Source organism: Salvelinus alpinus, chromosome 16, assembly GCF_045679555.1.
Source record: "Salvelinus alpinus chromosome 16, SLU_Salpinus.1, whole genome shotgun sequence".
Lineage (NCBI taxonomy): Eukaryota > Metazoa > Chordata > Actinopteri > Salmoniformes > Salmonidae > Salvelinus > Salvelinus alpinus.
The window spans coordinates 54,183,358-54,204,254 of NC_092101.1; the positions used below are offsets into that span (position 1 = coordinate 54,183,358).

Below are 20,897 nucleotides of genomic sequence, written 5' to 3' on the forward strand. Positions count from 1 at the left end.
AAGCCCGTTGGGCCCTGTTATTCACCGGGTTAAACTTCACCATCTCTTACCACCCAGGGTCCAAAAATGTGAAGCCGGACGCACTCTCTCGCCTGTACAGTTTCACTGCCACACCCTCTGAATCTGAGACCATCCTCCTTACCTCATGTCTTGCGGATTTGGTTGTCTGGGGGTATTAAGGCCCTGGTCTGCAAGACACAACGTTCCCAGCTGGACCCTGGGGGGGGGGGCTAACTGGATGTGCGTCCCTCCTGATTCGGCCCGGTCTCAGGTTCTGGAATGGGCTCATTTCTCCAGGCTTACCTGTCATCCTGTCGCCCGTCGAACTCTAGCCTTCCTCCGACAACGCTTCTGGTGGCCCACTAAGGTTCCGGACGTCTCTGTGTGTAGAGTAGAGGTGATCTATAGTTTTATATGTGTCTCTGTGGGTAGAGTAGAGGTGATCTATAGTTTTATATGTGTCTCTGTGGGTAGAGTAGAGGTGATCTATAGTTTTATATGTGTCTCTGTGGGTAGAGTAGAGGTGATCTATAGTTTTATATGTGTCTCTGTGTGTAGAGTAGAGGTGATCTATAGTTTTATATGTGTCTCTGTGGGTAGAGTTGAGGTGATCTAGAGTTTTATATGTGTCTCTGTGGGTAGAGTAGAGGTGATCTATAGTTTTTCGCCTCTAATTGCACAGGTGACATGCTGGTAGAAATTAGGTAAGACGGATTTCAGTTTCCCTGCATTAAAATCCCTGGCCACTAGGAGAGTCGCATCTGGGCAAGCAGTTTTTTGTTTGCTTACGGCCTTATACAGCTCGTTGAGTGCGGTCTTAGTGCCAGCATCGATCTGTGGTGGTAAATAGACAGCTGTGTATAAGCTACAGGCCTACAGCTACAGGCCTGTAAGATGTGGTTCTAATGTACTGGATAACCAACTATAGGATGTGGTTGTAATGTACTGGATACCCTACTATAGGATGTGGTTCTAATGTACTGGATAACCTACTATAGGATGTGGTTCTAATATACTGGATAACCAACTATAGGATGTGGTTCTAATGTACTGGATAACCAACTATAGGATGTGGTTCTAATGTACTGGATACCCTACTATAGGATGTGGTTCTAATGTACTGGATACCCTACTATAGGATGTGGTTCTAATGTACTGGATAACCTACTATAGGATGTGGTTCTAATATACTGGATAACCAACTATAGGATGTGGTTCTAATGTACTGGATAACCAACTATAGGATGTGGTTCTAATGTACTGGATAACCAACTATAGGATGTGGTTCTAATGTACTGGATACCCTACTATAGGATGTGGTTCTAATGTACTGGATAACATACTATAGGATGTGGTTCTAATGTACTGGATAACCTACTATAGGATGTGGTTCTAATGTACTGGATAACCTACTATAGGATGTGGTTCTAATGTACTGGATAAGCTACTATAGGATGTGGTTCTAATGTCCTGGATAACCAACTATAGGATGTGGTTCTAATGTACTGGATAACCTACTATAGGATGTGGTTCTAATGTACTGGATAACCTACTATAGGATGTGGTTCTAATGTACTGGATAACCTACTATAGGATGTGGTTCTAATGTACTGGATAACCTACTATAGGATGTGGTTCTAATGTACTGGATAACCTACTATAGGATGTGGTTCTAATGTACTGGATAACCTACTATAGGATGTGGTTCTAATGTACTGGATAACCTACTATAGGATGTGGTTCTAATGTACTGGATAAGCTACTATAGGATGTGGTTCTAATGTCCTGGATAACCAACTATAGGATGTGGTTCTAATGTACTGGATAACCTACTATAGGATGTGGTTCTAATGTACTGGATAACCTACTATAGGATGTGGTTCTAATGTACTGGATAACCAACTATTTTCATGCGAGTGATCAGTCATCAGAAAGGATTTTTCATAATAGCCATGGTAGTTGTAATGCCCTGTTCGAATGGGGTGATATTTTAAGCCATATTGTACAGGCTGAAGGACAATTGATTGGTTATATATAGTGTTTAGCATAGGCCACAAGTGAAAACCCCTTTACCCATTACATCTAAAACGTTGCTCCACGCCCTTTCTTAATAATATCTCCCTAGTGTCTGAGTGCCCGGGGCTGGATTCTACTAAGCTAACACATGGAATTGTTTTTAAGATGGTCATATGGAATTGTTTTAAGATGGTCATACCAAGGATCATTTAGCTATTTGATTTAGAATTGTAGAACCGCTGTAGGTATCAAAAATATATATTTTAAATGATGATATATTTTAAATGATTTGATGAAACATTGAATTTGGCCTTACTGCTATTAGCCCATAGAAACACACTGAATAACAGATTCATACATGGAAAAACAGATAGTCACCCCAAAAAATATCTGCTGATGTAAAACGGGCTTTATAAATACATATGATTGATTGAATGGCCTTACTGAAGAGCTCAGTGACTTTCAACGTGGCACCGTCATAGGATGACAACAAGTCAGTTAGTCAAAACTCTTCCCTGCTAGAGCTGCCCCCGGTCAACTGTAAGTGCTGTTAAAATGAAATGGAAACGTTTAGGAGCAACAACGGCTCAGCCGTGAAGTGGTAAGCCACACATGCTCACAGAACTGGACCGCCGAGTGCTGAAGCACGTAGTGTGTAAAAATCATCTGTCCATCGGTTGCAAACACTCACTACCGAGTTCCAAACGGCCTCTGGAAACAACGTGAGCACAAGAAGAGTTCGTCGGGAGCTTAAGGAAATGGGTTTCCATGGCCGAGCAGCCGCACACAAGCCTAAGATCACCACGTACACACACTGGGAGACTAATTCACCTTTCAGCAGGACAACAATCCAAAACACAAGGCCACATATACACTGGAGTTGGTAACCAAGATGACATTGACTGTTCCTGAGTGGAGTAGTTACAGTTTTGATTTAAATCGGTTTGAAAATATATGGCAAGACTTGAAAATGGCTGTCTAGCTATGTACAAAAACCAACTTAACAGAGCTTGAAGAATGTTTTAAAGAATAATGTGCAAATATTGTACAATCCAGTTGAGCAAAGCTCTTAGAGAAGTACACAGAAAGACTCACAGCTGTAATTGCTGCCAAAGGTAATTTTAACATGTATTTACTGAGGGGTGTGAATACTTATGTAAATGAGATATTTCTGTATTTAATTTTCAATAAATTTGCAAACAATTCCAAAAACATGTTTTCACTTTGTCATTATGGGCTGTTATGTATAGAAGGGTGATGTTTAAAAAATATATTTAATCCATTTTGAATTCAGGCTGTAACACAACAAAATGTTGAATAAGTCAAGGGGTATGGATACTTTCTGAAAGCACTATGTCAGCCCATTTCCCAGGATTTCTAAAGCCATGTAAGTCAGAGCTCTCCCTTGTAAATCAGGTCTTTATAGACCCCAATGTGCCAGCCTGGTCAAATAAATGCCAAAAAAGTTAACTCCTGAAAAAAAGCACTTTTAACACGTGATGTCAAAATAGAACTCCCAAGAATGATCATAGAATGTCGCGGTGCTTATGACATCACAATAGAATTCGAATTCTATTGTAGTTTTAGAATTCTACAATTTGTGTTGTCACGATGTCGTTTTGAACCGCCTGCCTATCCTCTTTTCATGGGGCAGTGGACATAGCAGTCGCCCCCCTGCATACGATTCTTACGCAAAACGATGACTGTTTGTGATTTGCCAGAGAGTTAGCCCTCCCCGCCTTCTCTTTGTAGGTAACTTATTACAAGAGTTTGCGGGCGGAGTCGGTTACCGTAAGAGATAAATTGTGTGCGGTACAATAGGGAGAGCCGGGTACGACGCTGTCCTTTACTATTCTGTACAGGGGATAGTTTGGGAATCTGGTACCTTAAAGCCCATTAGAGCACCTTAATTGAAAAGTGAAATTAAAAAGCAAAACAATATGTCGGCAAATAAAGATGGAGACGGTGGATGGAAGAGCTTTCTGTGGAATTCGGAAAGGAAGGAATTTCTAGGACGCACGGGTGGCAGTTGGTGTAAGTACATACATCCGTAATAAGCTACTTTTTGGGGGGGAGACAGAGGGATATTAACTCGAGGATAAAGAAGGATACGTGTCCGAGCTCTGTTGTTTCCAGAAGATGTCCGTTTATTCCTCTGAATATTGTAACGGCACGGAGGGTTCCAGACTCTGTCCCCCATTTCTTGATTGACAAAATAAAGAGCCAGTTAGATTTGACTTGTAGCATCGTGACTTTCACTTTCAATGGAAAAGTACACGAAAAAACACATTCAAGAATTAACTGTGAAATGGGCTATGAACTAATCTGTAAAATAACTTTACTAACCCATTGATGGAATAAGATTACAATACACGTAACGAAAAAATCCGGACCGTCTAAAATGTCGTTTTCATATATTTCATATATACTTTTCGGTCCAGTGAACGTTAATTATGTCTCTATTCGTTATTAGACTAAACCGGATCGATCATGTATACGTTAGTGAAAGCAAGAGGCTCTCTCTCGGTGTCATTTGCCAAGGAGGTCATTTTGAAGGACATGGCTAGCTAATTGACATTCTATGGTGGGATTCCGGAGTGTTGGATTGCAACTAACATGGGGGTCGACTTGCCAAAATGGCATGCTTGTTTCTGGTGTCACATAGTTAGCCTAGATACAAATAATAAAGTTGATGAATATGAACTAGTTTCTTTCTCTGTGAACAAAATAATGTTCCAAATGACAGGGGAACATCCATAACCTCGGTAATTAGGTGTTTTATCCTAATACTTAATGTTTCATAGGCATCATAGTTCAAGGTTAGTCAAGGTGATCAGTCCTTTTAGCCTGAAACCGCTGTCATTGTTCTGGACAGGAGAGATCATCTAATGTAAATGTGGGAAACAATGGGCATTGATTTAGCAATAAGCGACTTTCCTGCTCTCCCGGTGAGCTTGTCACATTGTAACGCGGTGGCATCGACTTTTACATTGTTACCGTTTCGCTCGATATTCGAGCGGGAGACTTGTTTCGGTAGGCCGTTTTTTTGTTGTCAACATTTCGTTTTATCTCGTCGCTTTTTCGACATAAGAGGAGGAAGCCGACGACTCACGTGCTCTCTAAGGGCCCGGTGGAAAAGTTTCTGTTAGCAGGCAGCTACCGCTAACAATCTGTTGCTAATTCAATTCCTCGAGTTCACATAGGCTACCGTTTGCTTTTGTAGGCTGCCAGAAGGGCGATTATTACGGTATGATTTCACAACCGGAGAACAATACAGATTTAGACTACGAGCTCTAGTGGGTGACGGGAACAACGGTTGTCCGTTTCCTGAATCCTGCCACCGCAGATGGTGCTTGTTACTGAAAAGTTTTGGTTTATCTCTGGCAACTGTTGCTCATCTCGGAATGGTTTTATTGAATTCAGAAGCTCGATTAAATGGTCTACGTTTTGAAAGGCAAAGGTTTTCTGGCGTGTACGCTGTGTTTGCATAGTCTACATAAACTACCCCCCTCTGTATTATCGATGTGGTTATGACGCATTGTTATGACGCATGGATAAACCTTCGGCGAGTCTGGCTCAGACTATATGTATATATAGTAGTATATATATATATATAGTATATATGACTGGGCTGCCTGAATGGCACCATCTCATTTTTTTTGCATCAAATCACAATTGATCATCGTCAAAGAAACGGTTCTGTATTTTGGTGACACTTGTAACCAATGACAGTGTAATACCCCCGTTTACCATTACGCCTTAAACGTACATTACGCCTTAAACGTACAATACGGATCATCTCATCAATCTCTGTGCTGCCTGCCGTGAGAAATGTCTGGGTTGTCCATTCACAACAGGAAGCCATGTCTGTCTTCCCCGCCCGCTGCTCTGGGGGAGGGACATAGACCAAGCTGAGAGAGAGAGAGAGAGGGTTATCACAAGGAAGGTATTCAACAAGTCTCCTATTGGCCAATTCAACTAGTAGGGTTTTATAAAGAAAATGTAGATGTTTAACACTTGATAATGCTCACCTTGTACAAGACAGACAGAGATAATGGTCTGAATTTAGTAATTCACCGTGAGCAGTTCACCCTGGTGAACACATACACATGCTAACCATGTGTATGTGACAAATAAAATGTGATTTGATTTGATTTGGTCGTGGCTGTGGAAGAAAAGCATGGAGTTGAATAGACTAATAAATGAATAGACTTCAGGTTCCCGAGTGGTGCAGCGGTCTAAGGCACTGCATCTCAGTGCTAGAGGCATCACTACAGACCCTGGTTCGATTCCAGGCTGTATCACAGCGGTCTAAGGCACTGCATCTCAGTGCTAGAGGCATCACTACAGACCCTGGTTCGATTCCAGGCTGTATCACAGCGGTCTAAGGCACTGCATCTCAGTGCTAGAGGCATCACTACAGACCCTGGTTCGATTCCAGGCTGTATCACAGCGGTCTAAGTCACTGCATCTCAGTGCTAGAGGCATCACTACAGACCCTGGTTCGATTCCAGGCTGTATCACAGCGGTCTAAGTCACTGCATCTCAGTGCTAGAGGCATCACTACAGACCCTGGTTCGATTCCAGGCTGTATCACAGCGGTCTAAGTCACTGCATCTCAGTGCTAGAGGCATCACTACAGACCCTGGTTCGATTCCAGGCTGTATCACAGCGGTCTAAGTCACTGCATCTCAGTGCTAGAGGCATCACTACAGACCCTGGTTCGATTCCAGGCTGTATCACAGCGGTCTAAAGGCACTGCATCTCAGTGCTAGAGGCATCACTACAGACCTGGTTTGATTCCAGGCTGTATCACAGCGGTCTAAGTCACTGCATCTCAGTGCTAGAGGCATCACTACAGACCCTGGTTTGATTCCAGGCTGTATCACAGCGGTCTAAGTCACTGCATCTCAGTGCTAGAGGCATCACTACAGACCCTGGTTCGATTCCAGGCTGTATCACAGCGGTCTAAGGCACTGCATCTCAGTGCTAGAGGCATCACTACAGACCCTGGTTTGATTCCAGGCTGTATCACAACTGGCCGAGATTGGGAGTCCCCATAGGGCGGCGCACAATTGGCCCAGGTTTGGCCGGAGAATTTGTTCTTAACTGACTTGCCTAGTTAAGTAAAAATACATGTTAAAAACAAAATTGGCCCTACAGTATCTATCAATACCTTAAATGTGATTTGATTGCAGCTCTCACACACACAATATGACATGTTTTTTCCTGAAGATTGTTTAGTGTTGTAATCAGTGTTGCGGAAGCTACTCTGAAAATCTAGTTTACCAAGCTATCAATTACTTCACACTGGAAGAAGAAGGTAAGCTACACTAAAGCTACCCTTAAGTAAATAATATTTTGTAACTAAAGTTACTTTGAAAAAGTAGTCTCCAAACTACTTTGTGAACAGTGATCACATATCTAAATATGAAATGTCATAGAATACAAAATTGCAAGATCAGATCAGTCTGTCGTCAGCTGTTGACCGAATGTGTCATTTATCCTATTAAACCCAAAAAAGGATGTTTCAAGTGAAAATTAGGTAAATCTGTTGCCTACATTTTTGTTTTGTTTCTGTAGTTATCTACACCTCGACATGGCTAAACAGTTATTAACTACTGAAAACATGAGTTGATTTACTACAGTCACCTTCACAAGCAGGGAAATAAATGAACTTCTCTGGCCACACTTGTCTCTGCTTGCCTGTCTGCCTAACCCCACGGCCCACACCTGTCTCTACTTGCCTGCTTGTCTAGCCACACCTGTCTCTGCCTGCCGGCTGTGTTGGTGGCGGGGGAGGGGAGGTGAGGGGAGGTGTGAGTTTAGGGATGTTTGTAAATGAGGCTGACAGAGGAGAGAGACTGGTAACCGTTGACAAAGACCCAGAGTGACTGATAGTGTCGTTGCCCTCCGTTATTATTGCATCACGAGAGGTCAACGAGATTCAGTTTAACACAAAGCGTATGTAGAGTTAGAGAAGTGTAGCTTTAGAGTAGAGAAGTGTAGCTTTAGAGTAGAAAAGTGTAGCTTTAGAGTAGAGCATTGTAGAGTTAGAGAAGTGTAGCTTTAGAGTAGAGAAGTATAGCTTTAGAGTTAGAGAAGTGTAGCTTTAGAATAGAGAAGTATAGCTTTAGAGTAGAGAAGTGTAGCTTTAGAGTAGAGAAGTGTAGCTTTAGAGTAGAGAAGTGTAGCTTTAGAGTTAGAGAAGTGTAGCTTTAGAGTAGAGAAGTGTAGCTTTAGAGTAGAGAAGTGTAGCTTTAGAATAGAGAAGTGTAGCTTTAGAGTTAGAGAAGTGTAGCTTTAGAGTTAGAGAAGTGTAGCTTTAGAGTAGAGAAGTATAGCTTTAGAGTAGAGAAGTGTAGCTTTAGAGTTAGAGAAGTGTAGCTTTAGAGTTAGAGAAGTGTAGCTTTAGAGTAGAGAAGTGTAGCTTTAGAGGAGAGAAGTGTAGCTTTAGAGTAGAGAAGTGTAGCTTTAGAGTAGAGAAGTGTAGCTTTAGAGTTAGAGAAGTGTAGAGTTAGAGTAGAGATGTGTTTTTAAATAAAATGTTTTATTTTATTTCACCAATATTTAACCAGGTAGGCTAGTTGAGAACAAGTTCTCATTTACAACTGCGACCTGGCCAAGATAAAGCAAAGCAGTGTGACACAAAGTGTAGAGGTAGAGTAGAGAAGTGTAGAGGTAGAGTGGAGAAGTGTAGAGTGGAGAAGTGTAGAGTAGAGAAGTGTAGAGGTAGAGTAGAGAAGTGTAGAGGTAGACTGGATAAGTGTAGAGGGAGAGTAGAGAAGTGTAGAGTGGAGAAGTGTAGAGAAGTGTAGAGGTAGAGTAGAGAAGTGTAGAGTGGAGAAGTAGAGAAGTGTAGAGTGGAGAAGTGTAGAGTGGAGAAGTGTAGAGGTAGAGTGGATAAGTGTAGAGGGAGAGTAGAGAAGTGGAGAAGTGTAGAGGGAGAGTAGAGAAGTGGAGAAGTGTAGAGGTAGAGTAGAGAAGTGTAGTTAGAGTAGAGAAGTGTAGTTAGAGTAGGGAAGTGGAGAGGTGGAGTGGAGAAGAAAAGAAAAGTAGTGAAGTGTACTTTAGTAGTATATGCATGGGGAAGTGTACTTTAGTAGTATATGCGTGGGGAAGTGTACTTTAGTAGTATATGTGTGGGGAAGTGTACTTTAGTAGTATATGTGTGGGGAAGTGTACTTTAGTAGTATATGTGTGGGGAAGTGTACTTTAGTAGTATATGTGTGGGGAAGTGTACTTTAGTAGTATATGTGTGGGGAAGTGTACTTTAGTAGTATATGTGTGGGGAAGTGTACTTTAGTAGTATATGTGTGGGGAAGTGTACTTTAGTAGTATATGTGTGGGGAAGTGTACTTTAGTAGTATATGTGTGGGGAAGTGTACTTTAGTAGGGTAGTGAAGTGTGGAAATGCACGTAGCCTAGCAGTTAAGATGATTGGGGCAGTAACCGAAAGGTTGCTGGTTCGAATCTCCGAGCTGACTAGGTGAAACATATGTAAATGGTCTAGTAGTGTGTTCTAGTAGGGTAGTAAATGTGCTTTAGTAGTTGTTAAGTACTATCAACAGGCTCTGTTTCTATCCTGGCATTAACAGCAGAGTAAGAATTAAATACATGGTGAAGGTTGTACTGAAGTTTACAGTGAATTCAGAGAAAGCTCGAGGTCCAGGAAGATTAACAGTCTTGTGCCTCTTACAGGGATTTAGACAGTTTTTTAAAAATGAAATAAATCGTTGAATTACTTCTCATATTGGATCATAAGCATTTGTAATGACAGCATACGTTTTGTTTAGATAAGCAGATGTTTGGTTTGTTTTTCAGCCATTTGGAAAGTTATTTATTTTCGACATGTTCGTTAGTTACTGAGCTGGGTGGCAAAGGAGGACACAGTAAGTTAAAGCTATATATATATATATATATATATATATATATATATATATATATATATATATATATATATATTATATAAACTCAGCAAAACAAGAAACGTCCTCTCACTGTCAACTGCGTTTATTTTCAGCAAACTTAACGTGTAAATATTTGTATGAACATAACAAGATTCAACAACTGAGACATAAACTGAACAAGTACCACAGACATGTGACTAACAGAAATGGAATAATGTGTCCCTGAACAAAGGGGGGGTCAAAATCAAAAGTAACAGTCAGTATCTGGTGTGGCCACCAGCTGCATTAAGTACTGCAGTGCATCTCCTCCTCATTGACTGCACCAGATTTGCCAGTTCTTGCTGTGAGATGTTACCCCACTCTTCCACCAAGGCACCTGCAAGTTCCTGGACATTTCTGGGGGGAATGTCTCTAGCCCTCACCCTACGATCCAACAGGTCCCCGTGGGGAATGGCCCTAGCCCTCACCCTCCGATCCAACAGGTCCCAGTGGGGAATGGCCCTAGCCCTCACCCTCCGATCCAACAGGTCCCAGTGTAACGCTCATTTCTTCGATGATAAACATGAATCTGACCGGCACACCTGGTGAGACAAAACCGCGACTCGTCAGTGAGTCAGTACCAGTCCTGTTTGGTCCAGCGACGGTGGGTTTGTGCCCATAGGCAACGTTGTTGCCGGTGATGTCTGGTGAGGATCTGCCTTACAACAGGCCTACAAGCCCTCAGTCCAGCCTCTCTCAGCCTATAGTGGACAGTCTGAGCACTGATGGAGGGATTGTGCGTTCCTGGTGCAGGTGTTGTTACACGTGGTCTGCCACTGCGAGGACGATCAGCTGTCCGTCCTGTCTCCCTGTAGCGCTGTCTTAGCCGTCTCACAGTACGGACATTGCAATTTATTGCCCTGGCCACATCTGCAGTCCTCATGCCTCCTTGCAGCATGCCTAAGGCATGTTCACGCAGATGAGCAGGGACCCTGGGCATCTTTCTTTTGGTGTTTTTCATAGTCAATAGAAAGGCCTCTTTAGTGTCCTAAGTTTTCATAACTGTGACCTTAATTGCCTACCGTCTGTAAGCTGTTAGTGTCTTAACGACCATTCCACAGGTGTATGTTCATTAATTGTTTATGGTTCATTGAACAAGCATGTGAAACAGTGTTTAAACCCTTTACAATGAAGATCTGTGAAGTTATTTGGATTTTTACAAATTATCTTTGAAAGACAGGGTCCTGAAAAAGGGATGTTTCTTTTTTTGCTGAGTTTATATAGTTAAAAAAATTTTTTTTATTTAACTAGGCAAGTCAGTTAAGAACAAATTCGTATTTACAATGACGGCCTAGATTTAATAATTAGATTTAATTAGATTGAATAAATAGCCCTCTAACCCTATAATAACGCAATATCTATGGTTAAAGCACATAATATCAAACTTGATTTTCCTATATTTTGATTATTATTTGAATTATAGCTAGCTAAGCCACAACAATACCCAGCACATTCCTAATCACGAGTTACTCAGCCCTTTAAAACCCAGACGTCTTCCATTCAGCAGCCTGTAAAACCCAGACGTCTTCCATTCAGCAGCCTGTAAAACCCAGACGTCTTCCGTTCAGCAGCCTGTAAAACCCAGACATCTTCCATTCAAAAGCCTGTAAAACCCAGACGTCTTCCGTTCAGCAGCCTGTAAAACCCAGACATCTTCCATTCAGCAGCCTGTAAAACCCAGACATCTTCCATTCAGCAGCCTGTAAAACCCAGACGTCTTCCATTCAGCAGCCTGTAAAACCTAGACGTCTTCCGTTTAGCAGCCTGTAAAACCCAGACATCTTCCATTCAAAAGCCTGTAAAACCCAGACGTCTTCCGTTCAGCAGCCTGTAAAACCCAGACATCTTCCATTCAGCAGCCTGTAAAACCCAGACATCTTCCATTCAGCAGCCTGTAAAACCCAGACATCTTCCATTCAACAGCCTGTAAAACCCAGACGTCTTCCGTTCAACAGCCTGTAAAACCCAGACGTCTTCCGTTCAGCAGCCTGTAAAACCCAGACGTCTTCCGTTCAGCAGCCTGTAAAACCCAGACGTCTTCCGTTCAGCAGCCTGTAAAACCCAGACATCTTCCATTCAAAAGCCTGTAAAACCCAGACGTCTTCCGTTCAGCAGCCTGTAAAACCCAGACGTCTTCCATTCAGCAGCCTGTAAAACCCAGACATCTTCCATTCAGCAGCCTGTAAAACCCAGACGTCTTCCGTTCAACAGCCTGTAAAACCCAGACGTCTTCCGTTCAGCAGCCTGTAAAACCCAGACGTCTTCCGTTCAGCAGCCTGTAAAACCCAGACATCTTCCATTCAGCAGCCTGTAAAACCCAGACGTCTTCTATTCAGCAGCCTGTAAAACCCAGACGTCTTCTATTCAGCAGCCTGTTTCTCCCTGGGTGGTTTTCCTGGAGAGTTTCTCCCTGGGTGGTTTTCCTGGAGAGTTTCTCCCTGGGTGGTTTTCCTGGAGAGTTTCTCCCTGGGTGGTTTTCCTGGAGAGTTTCTCCCTGTGAGGGAAGCTGTCCTGAAAGCACCACCACCGTATTCTCAGACTGGAATATCCAGTTAGAATCAATTTAGTCCAAATGTTCAAGGGGACCTGGTAGGATGAATCTATATCAGGATGTTGGGCAACGCTGGAGTATTACTGTCAGTCACCTCAAGATCTACGTCACCCATTTACCCATTCACCCATTCATGGTGATCTGCTAATAGACTACATGCACATCAGTACATAATATACTACTAATGTACAGTATACTACATGTTCAGTACATAATATACTACATGTACAGTATATGTCCATTTGTAATGAACCCCTTCTCTTTCTCTCCACAGTTAAAATCTTGTTGTTCTACCTGATCTTCTATGGATGCTTGGCTGGGATTTTCATCGGGACCATCCAGGCCCTGCTGCTAACCCTTAGTAACTACAAACCCACCTACCAGGACAGAGTCGCCCCACCAGGTAAAGACTGCTCTAATCCCCTTATACTGCTTTATGCTGATTTAAACTGCTTTATACTGATTTAAACTGCTTTATACTGCTTTATACTGCTATATACTGCTCTATGCTGATTTAAACTGCTTTATTCTGATTAAAACTGCTTTATACTGCTTTATACTGCTCTATACTGCTTTATACTGCTTTAAACTGCTTTATACTGATTTAAGCTGCTTTATACTACTGTGTGTTACTTTATACTGCTTTATAGTGCTTTAAGCGGCTTTATACTGCTTTATATTGATTTATACTGCTCCATACTGCTTTATACTGCTTTATACTGCTCCATACTGCTTTATACTGCTCCATACTGCTCCATACTGCTCCATACTGCTTTATACTGCTTTATACTGCTTTATACTGCTCCATACTTGTCACGCCCTGACCTTAGTTTTCTATGTTTTCTGTATTATTTTGGTCAGTTCAGGGTGTGACGAGGGTGGGTATGTGTGTTTTTCTCTTGTCTAGGGGTTTTTGTTTATCGATGGGGATTTTGAATGTCTAGGTAATGTAGGTTTATGGTGGCCTGAATTGGTTCCCAATCAGAGGCAGCTGTTTATCGTTGTCTCTGATTGGGGATCCTATTTAGGTTGCCATTTTCCATTTAGGTTTTGTGGGTTATTGTCTGTGTGTAGTTGTATGTCAGCACTTGTTGTAATTAGCTTCACGTTCATTTTGTCAGTTTCGAAGTGTTCTTCGTTTATTGAAGAAGAATGTTTTCAAATCACGCTGCGCCTTGGTCTCCTCACTACGACAAACGTGACAATACTGCTTTATGTTGCTTTATACTGCTCCATACTGCTTTATACTGCTCTTTACTGCTCCATACTGCTCTCTACTGCTCCATACTGCTTTATATTGCTTTATACTGCTCCATACTGCTTATACTGCTCCATACTGCTTTATACTGCTTATACTGCTCCATACTGCTTTATACTGCTTATACTGCTCCATACTGCTTTATACTGCTCTCTACTGCTCCATACTGCTTTATACTGCTCCATACTACTCTCTACTGCTTTATACTGCTCCATACTGCTTTATACTGCTCCATACTGCTTTATACTGCTCCATACTGCTTATACTGCTCCATACTGCTTTATACTGCTCTCTACTGCTTTATACTGCTCCATACTGCTTTATACTGCTCCATACTGCTTTATACTGCTCCATACTGCTTTATACTGCTCTCTACTGCTTTATACTGCTCCATACTGCTTTATACTGGTCCATACTACTCTCTACTGCTTTATACTGCTCCATACTGCTTTATACTGCTCCATACTGCTTTATACTGCTCCATACTGCTTTATACTGCTTTATACTGCTCCATACTGCTTTATACTGCTCCATACTGCTTATACTGCTCCATACTGCTTTATACTGCTCTCTGCTGCTTTATACTGCTCCATACTGCTCTCTACTGCTTTATACTGCTCCATACTGCTTTATACTGCTTTAGGCAATATCCTTTTGTCGTTTTGTTAAATGTGATTTCCATCAGGAGCTGAATGAAGTGTCAAGGTATGAGACACGCTGTGGGGTTGGTAGTGACTGAGGGGTGAAGTTAAAGTGTCACTCCAGTCTCCAGATTTCCTCTTTTGTCCTCTATTGCTCCTCAAGCAGTGGGGAGGCCGGTGACATCACAGTTTCCCATCAGACCCTACTCCTTGAAGTTTGCAGTTGTCAGTTGTTTTTGTTTTTTTACCCTTTAGTGTATTTATACTTTAGTGTGTTTATACTTTAGTGTATTTATACTTTAGTGTATTTATACTTCACTTTTCAACAGTACATGTAAAAAAATAAAAAATCGCTGGAAGAACTCTTTAAATCTTTAGTCATAACACTGTTTACTATATTGAATTGGCTCAGTGGAACAGATTTAAACCAATTATAATTAGAGGATTCTAGCTGTGTAGTTAATGGGTTTTACAGAGAACATTTCTACAAGTGTACATAAATGGATCTAGAATGATGATTGAAACATATATGCCTAGTAAGTGTATAATAATTATCTGAAAGGCCTAAATAACCTCATATCCATAAATATTTGAATAGGCTTTTATCAGAATCAACCATAATGCTTTGAGCTTCAATTGAGGGCTTCTACCATGTTGTTATTGAGGTCCGGTCGGTGAAGGATTGTGGCTACTGGTCTCCTTTATGCTGCTGTTATGTGGTTGACTGTCCTATTTCCAAGGTTTCTGTCAAAAGCTGCTCTTCAACACCTCCTCCTCCTCTCTACTGAAGGTTCCTCAGACAGCTTCAGCCATTTTGTCCTTCCTCTTCCCTTGCCTGCCTGTCCACTTCCCTCCGCCATTCTTCATCTCTGGGAAACACAACATTTCACAACTTCTACCGGGACTCGATTGGCCTGTCTGTTCATGAACACATCTTTGGGAATGAAGTTGAGCACCCTGCGTGTGGAGGGCAGCTCATATGAGCCTGTTTTTAGTTTTTCCTTCATAAGGTGGAATCAGAAATTCTTTCTGTAATCTTTTAAAGGCATGTTTAAAGAGACGCAACAGTGCAGCCTGTTGTGTGATACGTTACAGCTGCTGTTGCTTCCTTAATATGACAGGGAGTACATTCTCAATATCTCTCTCTCGCGCTTTCTCTCTCTCTCAGCCCTGCCTCCCGTGCCAAGGCCCGTTTGCACAGCACACACTATTGCCCAGGTGGTATTTTTAGCAGCCATTTTAAAGACTGGCACCATCACATGGGTCTGTTTGCCTGTTGGCTATTTAGTTGTGGAGTGTCATGAGCTGAAATGTGTTTCCATTGGCCACATAAAGGAAGGAGCAAGTCCCGCCTCTCATTCTGAGGATAAAAGTTTCCATTGGTGGCCACATAAAGGAAGGAGAAAGTCCCGCCTCTCATTCTGAGGATAAAAGTTTCCATTGGTGGCCACATAAAGGAAGGAGCAAGTCCCGCCTCTCATTCTGAGGATAAAAGTTTCCATTGTGAGTGAAGAGCACGTGAGGCTGGCGGTTGGGGAGGGGGGGGTGGGGGTGTGGAGACTTTCAACAAGCCATGACTGGAAGTAAAACAGCTATATTGAACATTTGACTCCACATAACATGTACTAGGACAAATATTTGGAGTAACACTAAGCTTAAAGACGTGAACGGTTGGTTTTCATTGAGATCTTATGCAATAGACTCTGGATAAGGATTTGTATTTGGATGTTGAGGAAGGAGTCTGGTAAAGAAACAATGATGGTTCCTCTCCCTCTCTCTCGCTCTCTCTTCTCTCTCTCTTTCTATCTCTCTCTCTCTCCTCTCTCTCTCTCTCTCTCCTCTCTCTCTTCTCTCTCTCTCTCTCTCTCTCTCTCTCTCTCTCTCTCTCTCTGTTCTACCTGAAGTTATTTTTACTATTACGTTGACATTACTATTACTACATTGTTGGGTTTAGAGTGTGCAAGAAAGGCATTTCCCTGTACTTGTGCTCGTGACGTTAAAACGTGAAAGTTGCCACGCCTAGCTGTGACCCTGTGTGTGTACCAGGTCTGTCTGTCTGTGGAAAAGTACTGCCACGGTTTACACACAGCCCATCTGAAGAGAGCTATTAGACACCAGGGGGGGGGGGGGCTGAGGTTTCTACTGTTTGATAAACACTAACAAAAATGTATTAATAGGTAACCTTCATTTATAGCTATAAATCATTGAATTCAGGATTATATATGTCTATTAACGCTGGTGTGTATACAGATATTATTGAGTGTTGGTAGATATATTGGAAAAAATAAAACAAAAACAGACTTTAGTTTCCCAGCTGATCTGTGATTCGTCCACATACACTCCCCCTATTCATGTATTTGGACAGGGAAGCTAAAACTTATAATTTGTCTCTATACTCCAGCATTTGGGATTCGAGATCAAATGTTTTAATATATGAAGATACATATCTGTTTTATAATTTAGAAATTAAAGAAATGTATGTATCTAGTCCCCCACAGGATAGTCCCCCCCAGGATAGTCCCCAGCAGGATAGTCCCCCCAGGATAGTCCCCCCCAGGATAGTCCCCCCCAGGATAGTCCCCCCCAAGATAGTCCCCCGCAGGATAGTCCCCAGCAGGATAGTCCCCCCAGGATAGTCCCCCCCAGGATAGTCCCCCCCAGGATAGTCCCCCGCAGGATAGTCCCCCCAGGATAGTACCCCCCAGGATAGTCCCCCCAGGATAGTACCCCCCAGGATAGTCCCCCCCAGGATAGTCCCCCCCAGGATAGTCCCCCCAGGATAGTCCCCCCAGGACGGTCCCCCCCAGGATAGTCCCCCCCAGGATAGCCCCCCCCAGGACGGTCCCCTCAGGATAGTCCCCCCAGGAAGGTAGCCTAGAGGTTAACAGTGTTGCATCATTAACCGTTCGCTGGTTGGCAGTTAACCCCAAACAACAACTGCTCCCCAGATGCTACTGATGTTGATTAAGGCAGCCCCCCACCACCCCCCACCTCTATGATGTTGATTTACATTTACATTTTTAGTCATTTAGCAGACGCTCTTATCCAGAGCGACTTACAGTAGAGTGCATACATTTTATTACATTTTTTTTTTTTTACATACTGAGACAAGGATATCCCTACCGGCCAAACCCTCCCTAACCCGGACGACGCTATGCCAATTGTGCGTCGCCCCACGGATCTCCCGGTTGCGGCCGGCTGCGACAGAGCCTGGGCGCGGACCCAGCCCAGCCTGGGCGCGAACCCAGAGACTCTGGTGGCGCAGCTAGCACCGCGATGCAGTGCCCTAGACCACTGCGCCACCCGGGAGAGCATGTGCTTTCATTGTGCTTTCATTTCTGCCTTGATTAAGGCAGCCCCCCCCCTCTCTGATTCAGAGGGTTAAATGCGGAAGACACATTTCAGTTGAATACATTCAGTTGTGCTACTAACTAGGTATCCCCTTCTCCCTTCATATTACAACTAACTAGGTATCCCCTTCTCCCTTCATATTACAACTAACTAGGTATCCCCTTCTCCCTTCATATTACAACTAACTAGGTATCCCCTTCTCCCTTCATATTACAACTAACTAGGTATCCCCTTCTCCCTTCATATTACAACTAACTAGGTATCCCCTTCTCCCTTCATATTACAACTAACTAGGTATCCCCTTCTCCCATTCATATTACAACTAACTAGGTATCCCCTTCTCCCTTCATATTACAACTAACTAGGTATCCCCTTCTCCCTTCATATTACAACTAACTAGGTATCCCCTTCTCCCTTCATATTACAACTAACTAGGTATCCCCTTCTCATTTGAAGATGCCATAAGTACACATTCACTTATAGTATATTACATATAGTCACACGTGTAATATTGGTCCCATATTCCTCACAGGCAATGACTTTATCAAGAGCAGGAGAGACATTCCTCATGTACATATCTACCTCAAATACCTCGTACCACTGCACATTGATCTGGTACTCCCTGTATATAGCTCCACATTGATCTGGTACTCCCTGTATATAGCTCCACATTGATCTGGTACTTCCTGTATATAGCTCCACATTGATCTGGTACTGGTACTTTCTGTATATAGCTCCACATTGATCTGGTACTTCCTGTATATAGCTCCACATTGATCTGGTACTGGTACTTCCTGTATATAGCTCCACATTGATCTGGTACTCCCTGTATATAGCTCCACATTGATCTGGTACTTCCTGTATATAGCTCCACATTGATCTGGTACTTCCTGTATATAGCTCCACATTGATCTGGTACTGGTACTTTCTGTATATAGCTCCACATTGATCTGGTACTTCCTGTATATAGCTCCACATTGATCTGGTACTGGTACTTCCTGTATATAGCTCCACATTGATCTGGTACTTCCTGTATATAGCTCCATTCTTGTGTATTTTATTTTATTCCTGTTTTGGTGCTGTTTTTACTCTGCATTGTTGGGAAGGGCTTGTAAGCAAAGCATTTCACAGTAAAGTCTAACCAGTTGTTTCGGCGTATTTGACAAAATTAAATTGGATTTGATTTGACTCTACAAACTTGTTGAATTGCTGTTTGTTTTGGCTGCGTTTCGGATTATTTTGAGGCTACAGATGAAATCAGTTATGATGAACTTCACAGGGTGGTGAAAGGTCACGGTGACCAGCTACAGATGAAATCAGTTATGATGAACTTCACAGGGTGGTGAAAGGTCACGGTGACCAGCTACAGATGAAATCAGTTATGATGAACTTCACAGGGTGGTGATAGGTCACGGTGACCAGCTACAGATGAAATCAGTTATGATGAACTTCACAGGGTGGTGAAAGGTCACGGTGACCAGCTACAGATGAAATCAGTTATGATGAACTTCACAGGGTGGTGAAAGGTCACGGTGACCAGCTACAGATGAAATCAGTTATGATGAACTTCACAGGGTGGTGAAAGGTCACGGTGACCAGCTACAGATGAAATCAGTTATGATGAACTTCACAGGGTGGTGAAAGTGAACTGTGAGCTTGATGCTCCTTTACAAATAAATATCCAGGGTCTTATTCTGGTGACACGATGGTCGATGCTGGGCTGCCGTTGGACAAATTAAAATAACCTAGCTCTTTTGTCCATTATAATATCATCATGTAGGCTTTGCCCATACTGTATCAGCCAGCTGTTGCCTAGAGCGAATGTGCCATTACCAAAGTGGGCACATTCATTATGTATCACAAACAGTGGTGACAAAGTGCTTTCATTTCTAAACAGTAAAACAGATACAGTTGAAGTCGGAAGTTTACTTACACCTTAGCCAAATACATTTAAACTCAGTTTTTCACAATTCCTGACATTTAATCCTAGTAAAAATGTCCTGTCTTAGGTCAGTTAGGATCACCACTTTATTTTAAGAATGTGAAATGTCAGAATAATAGTAGAGAGAATGATTTATTTCAGCTTTTATTTATTTCATCACATTCCCAGTGGGTCAGAAGTTTACATACATTCAATTAGTATTTGGTAGCATTGCCTTTAAATTGTTTAACTTGGGTCAAATGTTTCGGGTAGCCTTCCACAAGCTTCCCACGATAAGTTAGGTGAATTTTGGCCCATTCCTCCTGACAGAGCTGGTGTAACTGAGTCAGGTTTGTAGGCCTCCTTGCTCGCACACGCTTTTTCAGTTCTGCCCACAAATTTTCTATGGGATTGAGGTCAGGGCTTTGTGATGGCCACTCCAATACCTTGACTTTGTTGTCCTTAAGCCATTTTGCCACAACTTTGGAAGTATGCTTTGGGGCATTGTCCATTTGGAAGACCCATTTGCGACCAAGCTTTAACTTCCTGATTGATGTCTTGAGATGTTGCTTCAATATATCCACATAATTTTCCAGTCCTTCCTGCAGAAAAGCACCCCCACAACATGATGCTGCCACCCCCGTGCTTCACGGTTGGGATGGTGTTCTTTGGCTTGCAAGCCTCCCCCTTTTTCCTCAAAACATAACGATGGTCATTATGGCCAAACAGTTCTGTTTTTGTTTCATCAGACCAGAGGACAGTTCTCCAAAAGTACAATCTTTGTTCCCATGTGCAGTTGCAAACCATAGTCTGGCTTTTTTATGGCGGTTTTGGAGCAGTGGCTTCTTCCTTGCTGAGTGGCCTTTCAGGTTATGTCGATATAGGACTCGTTTTAATGTGGATATAGATACTTTTGTACCTGTTTCCTCCAGCATCTTCACAAGGTCCTTTGCTGTTGTTCTGGGATTGATTTGCACTTTTCGCACCAAAGTACGTTAATCTCTAGGAGACAGAACGCGTCTCCTTCCTGAGCGGTATGACGGCTGCGTGGTCCCATGGTGTTTATACTTGCGTACTATTGTTTGTACAGATGAACGTGGTACCTTCAGGCATTTGGAAATTGCTCCCAAGGATGAACCAGACTTGTGGAGGTCTACAATTTTTTTCTGACATCTTGACTGATTTCTTTTGATTTTCCCATGATGTCAAG

General features: G+C 42.5%; 1 protein-coding gene across 1 annotated transcript in view; it reads left to right on the plus strand.

Moving 5' to 3' along the window:
* The first annotated feature begins 3,720 nt into the window (after positions 1 to 3,720).
* The window catches only part of LOC139541685 (sodium/potassium-transporting ATPase subunit beta-233-like), a 35,356-nt gene continuing 18,179 nt past the window's right edge, over positions 3,721 to 20,897 (plus strand). Inside the window, exons 1-2 of the mRNA XM_071346618.1 lie at positions 3,721 to 4,050; positions 12,791 to 12,919. Of these exons, the coding sequence (XP_071202719.1) occupies positions 3,957 to 4,050; positions 12,791 to 12,919 (223 nt within the window). The 5' untranslated portion in view covers positions 3,721 to 3,956. The remainder of the gene's footprint in view (positions 4,051 to 12,790; positions 12,920 to 20,897) is intronic.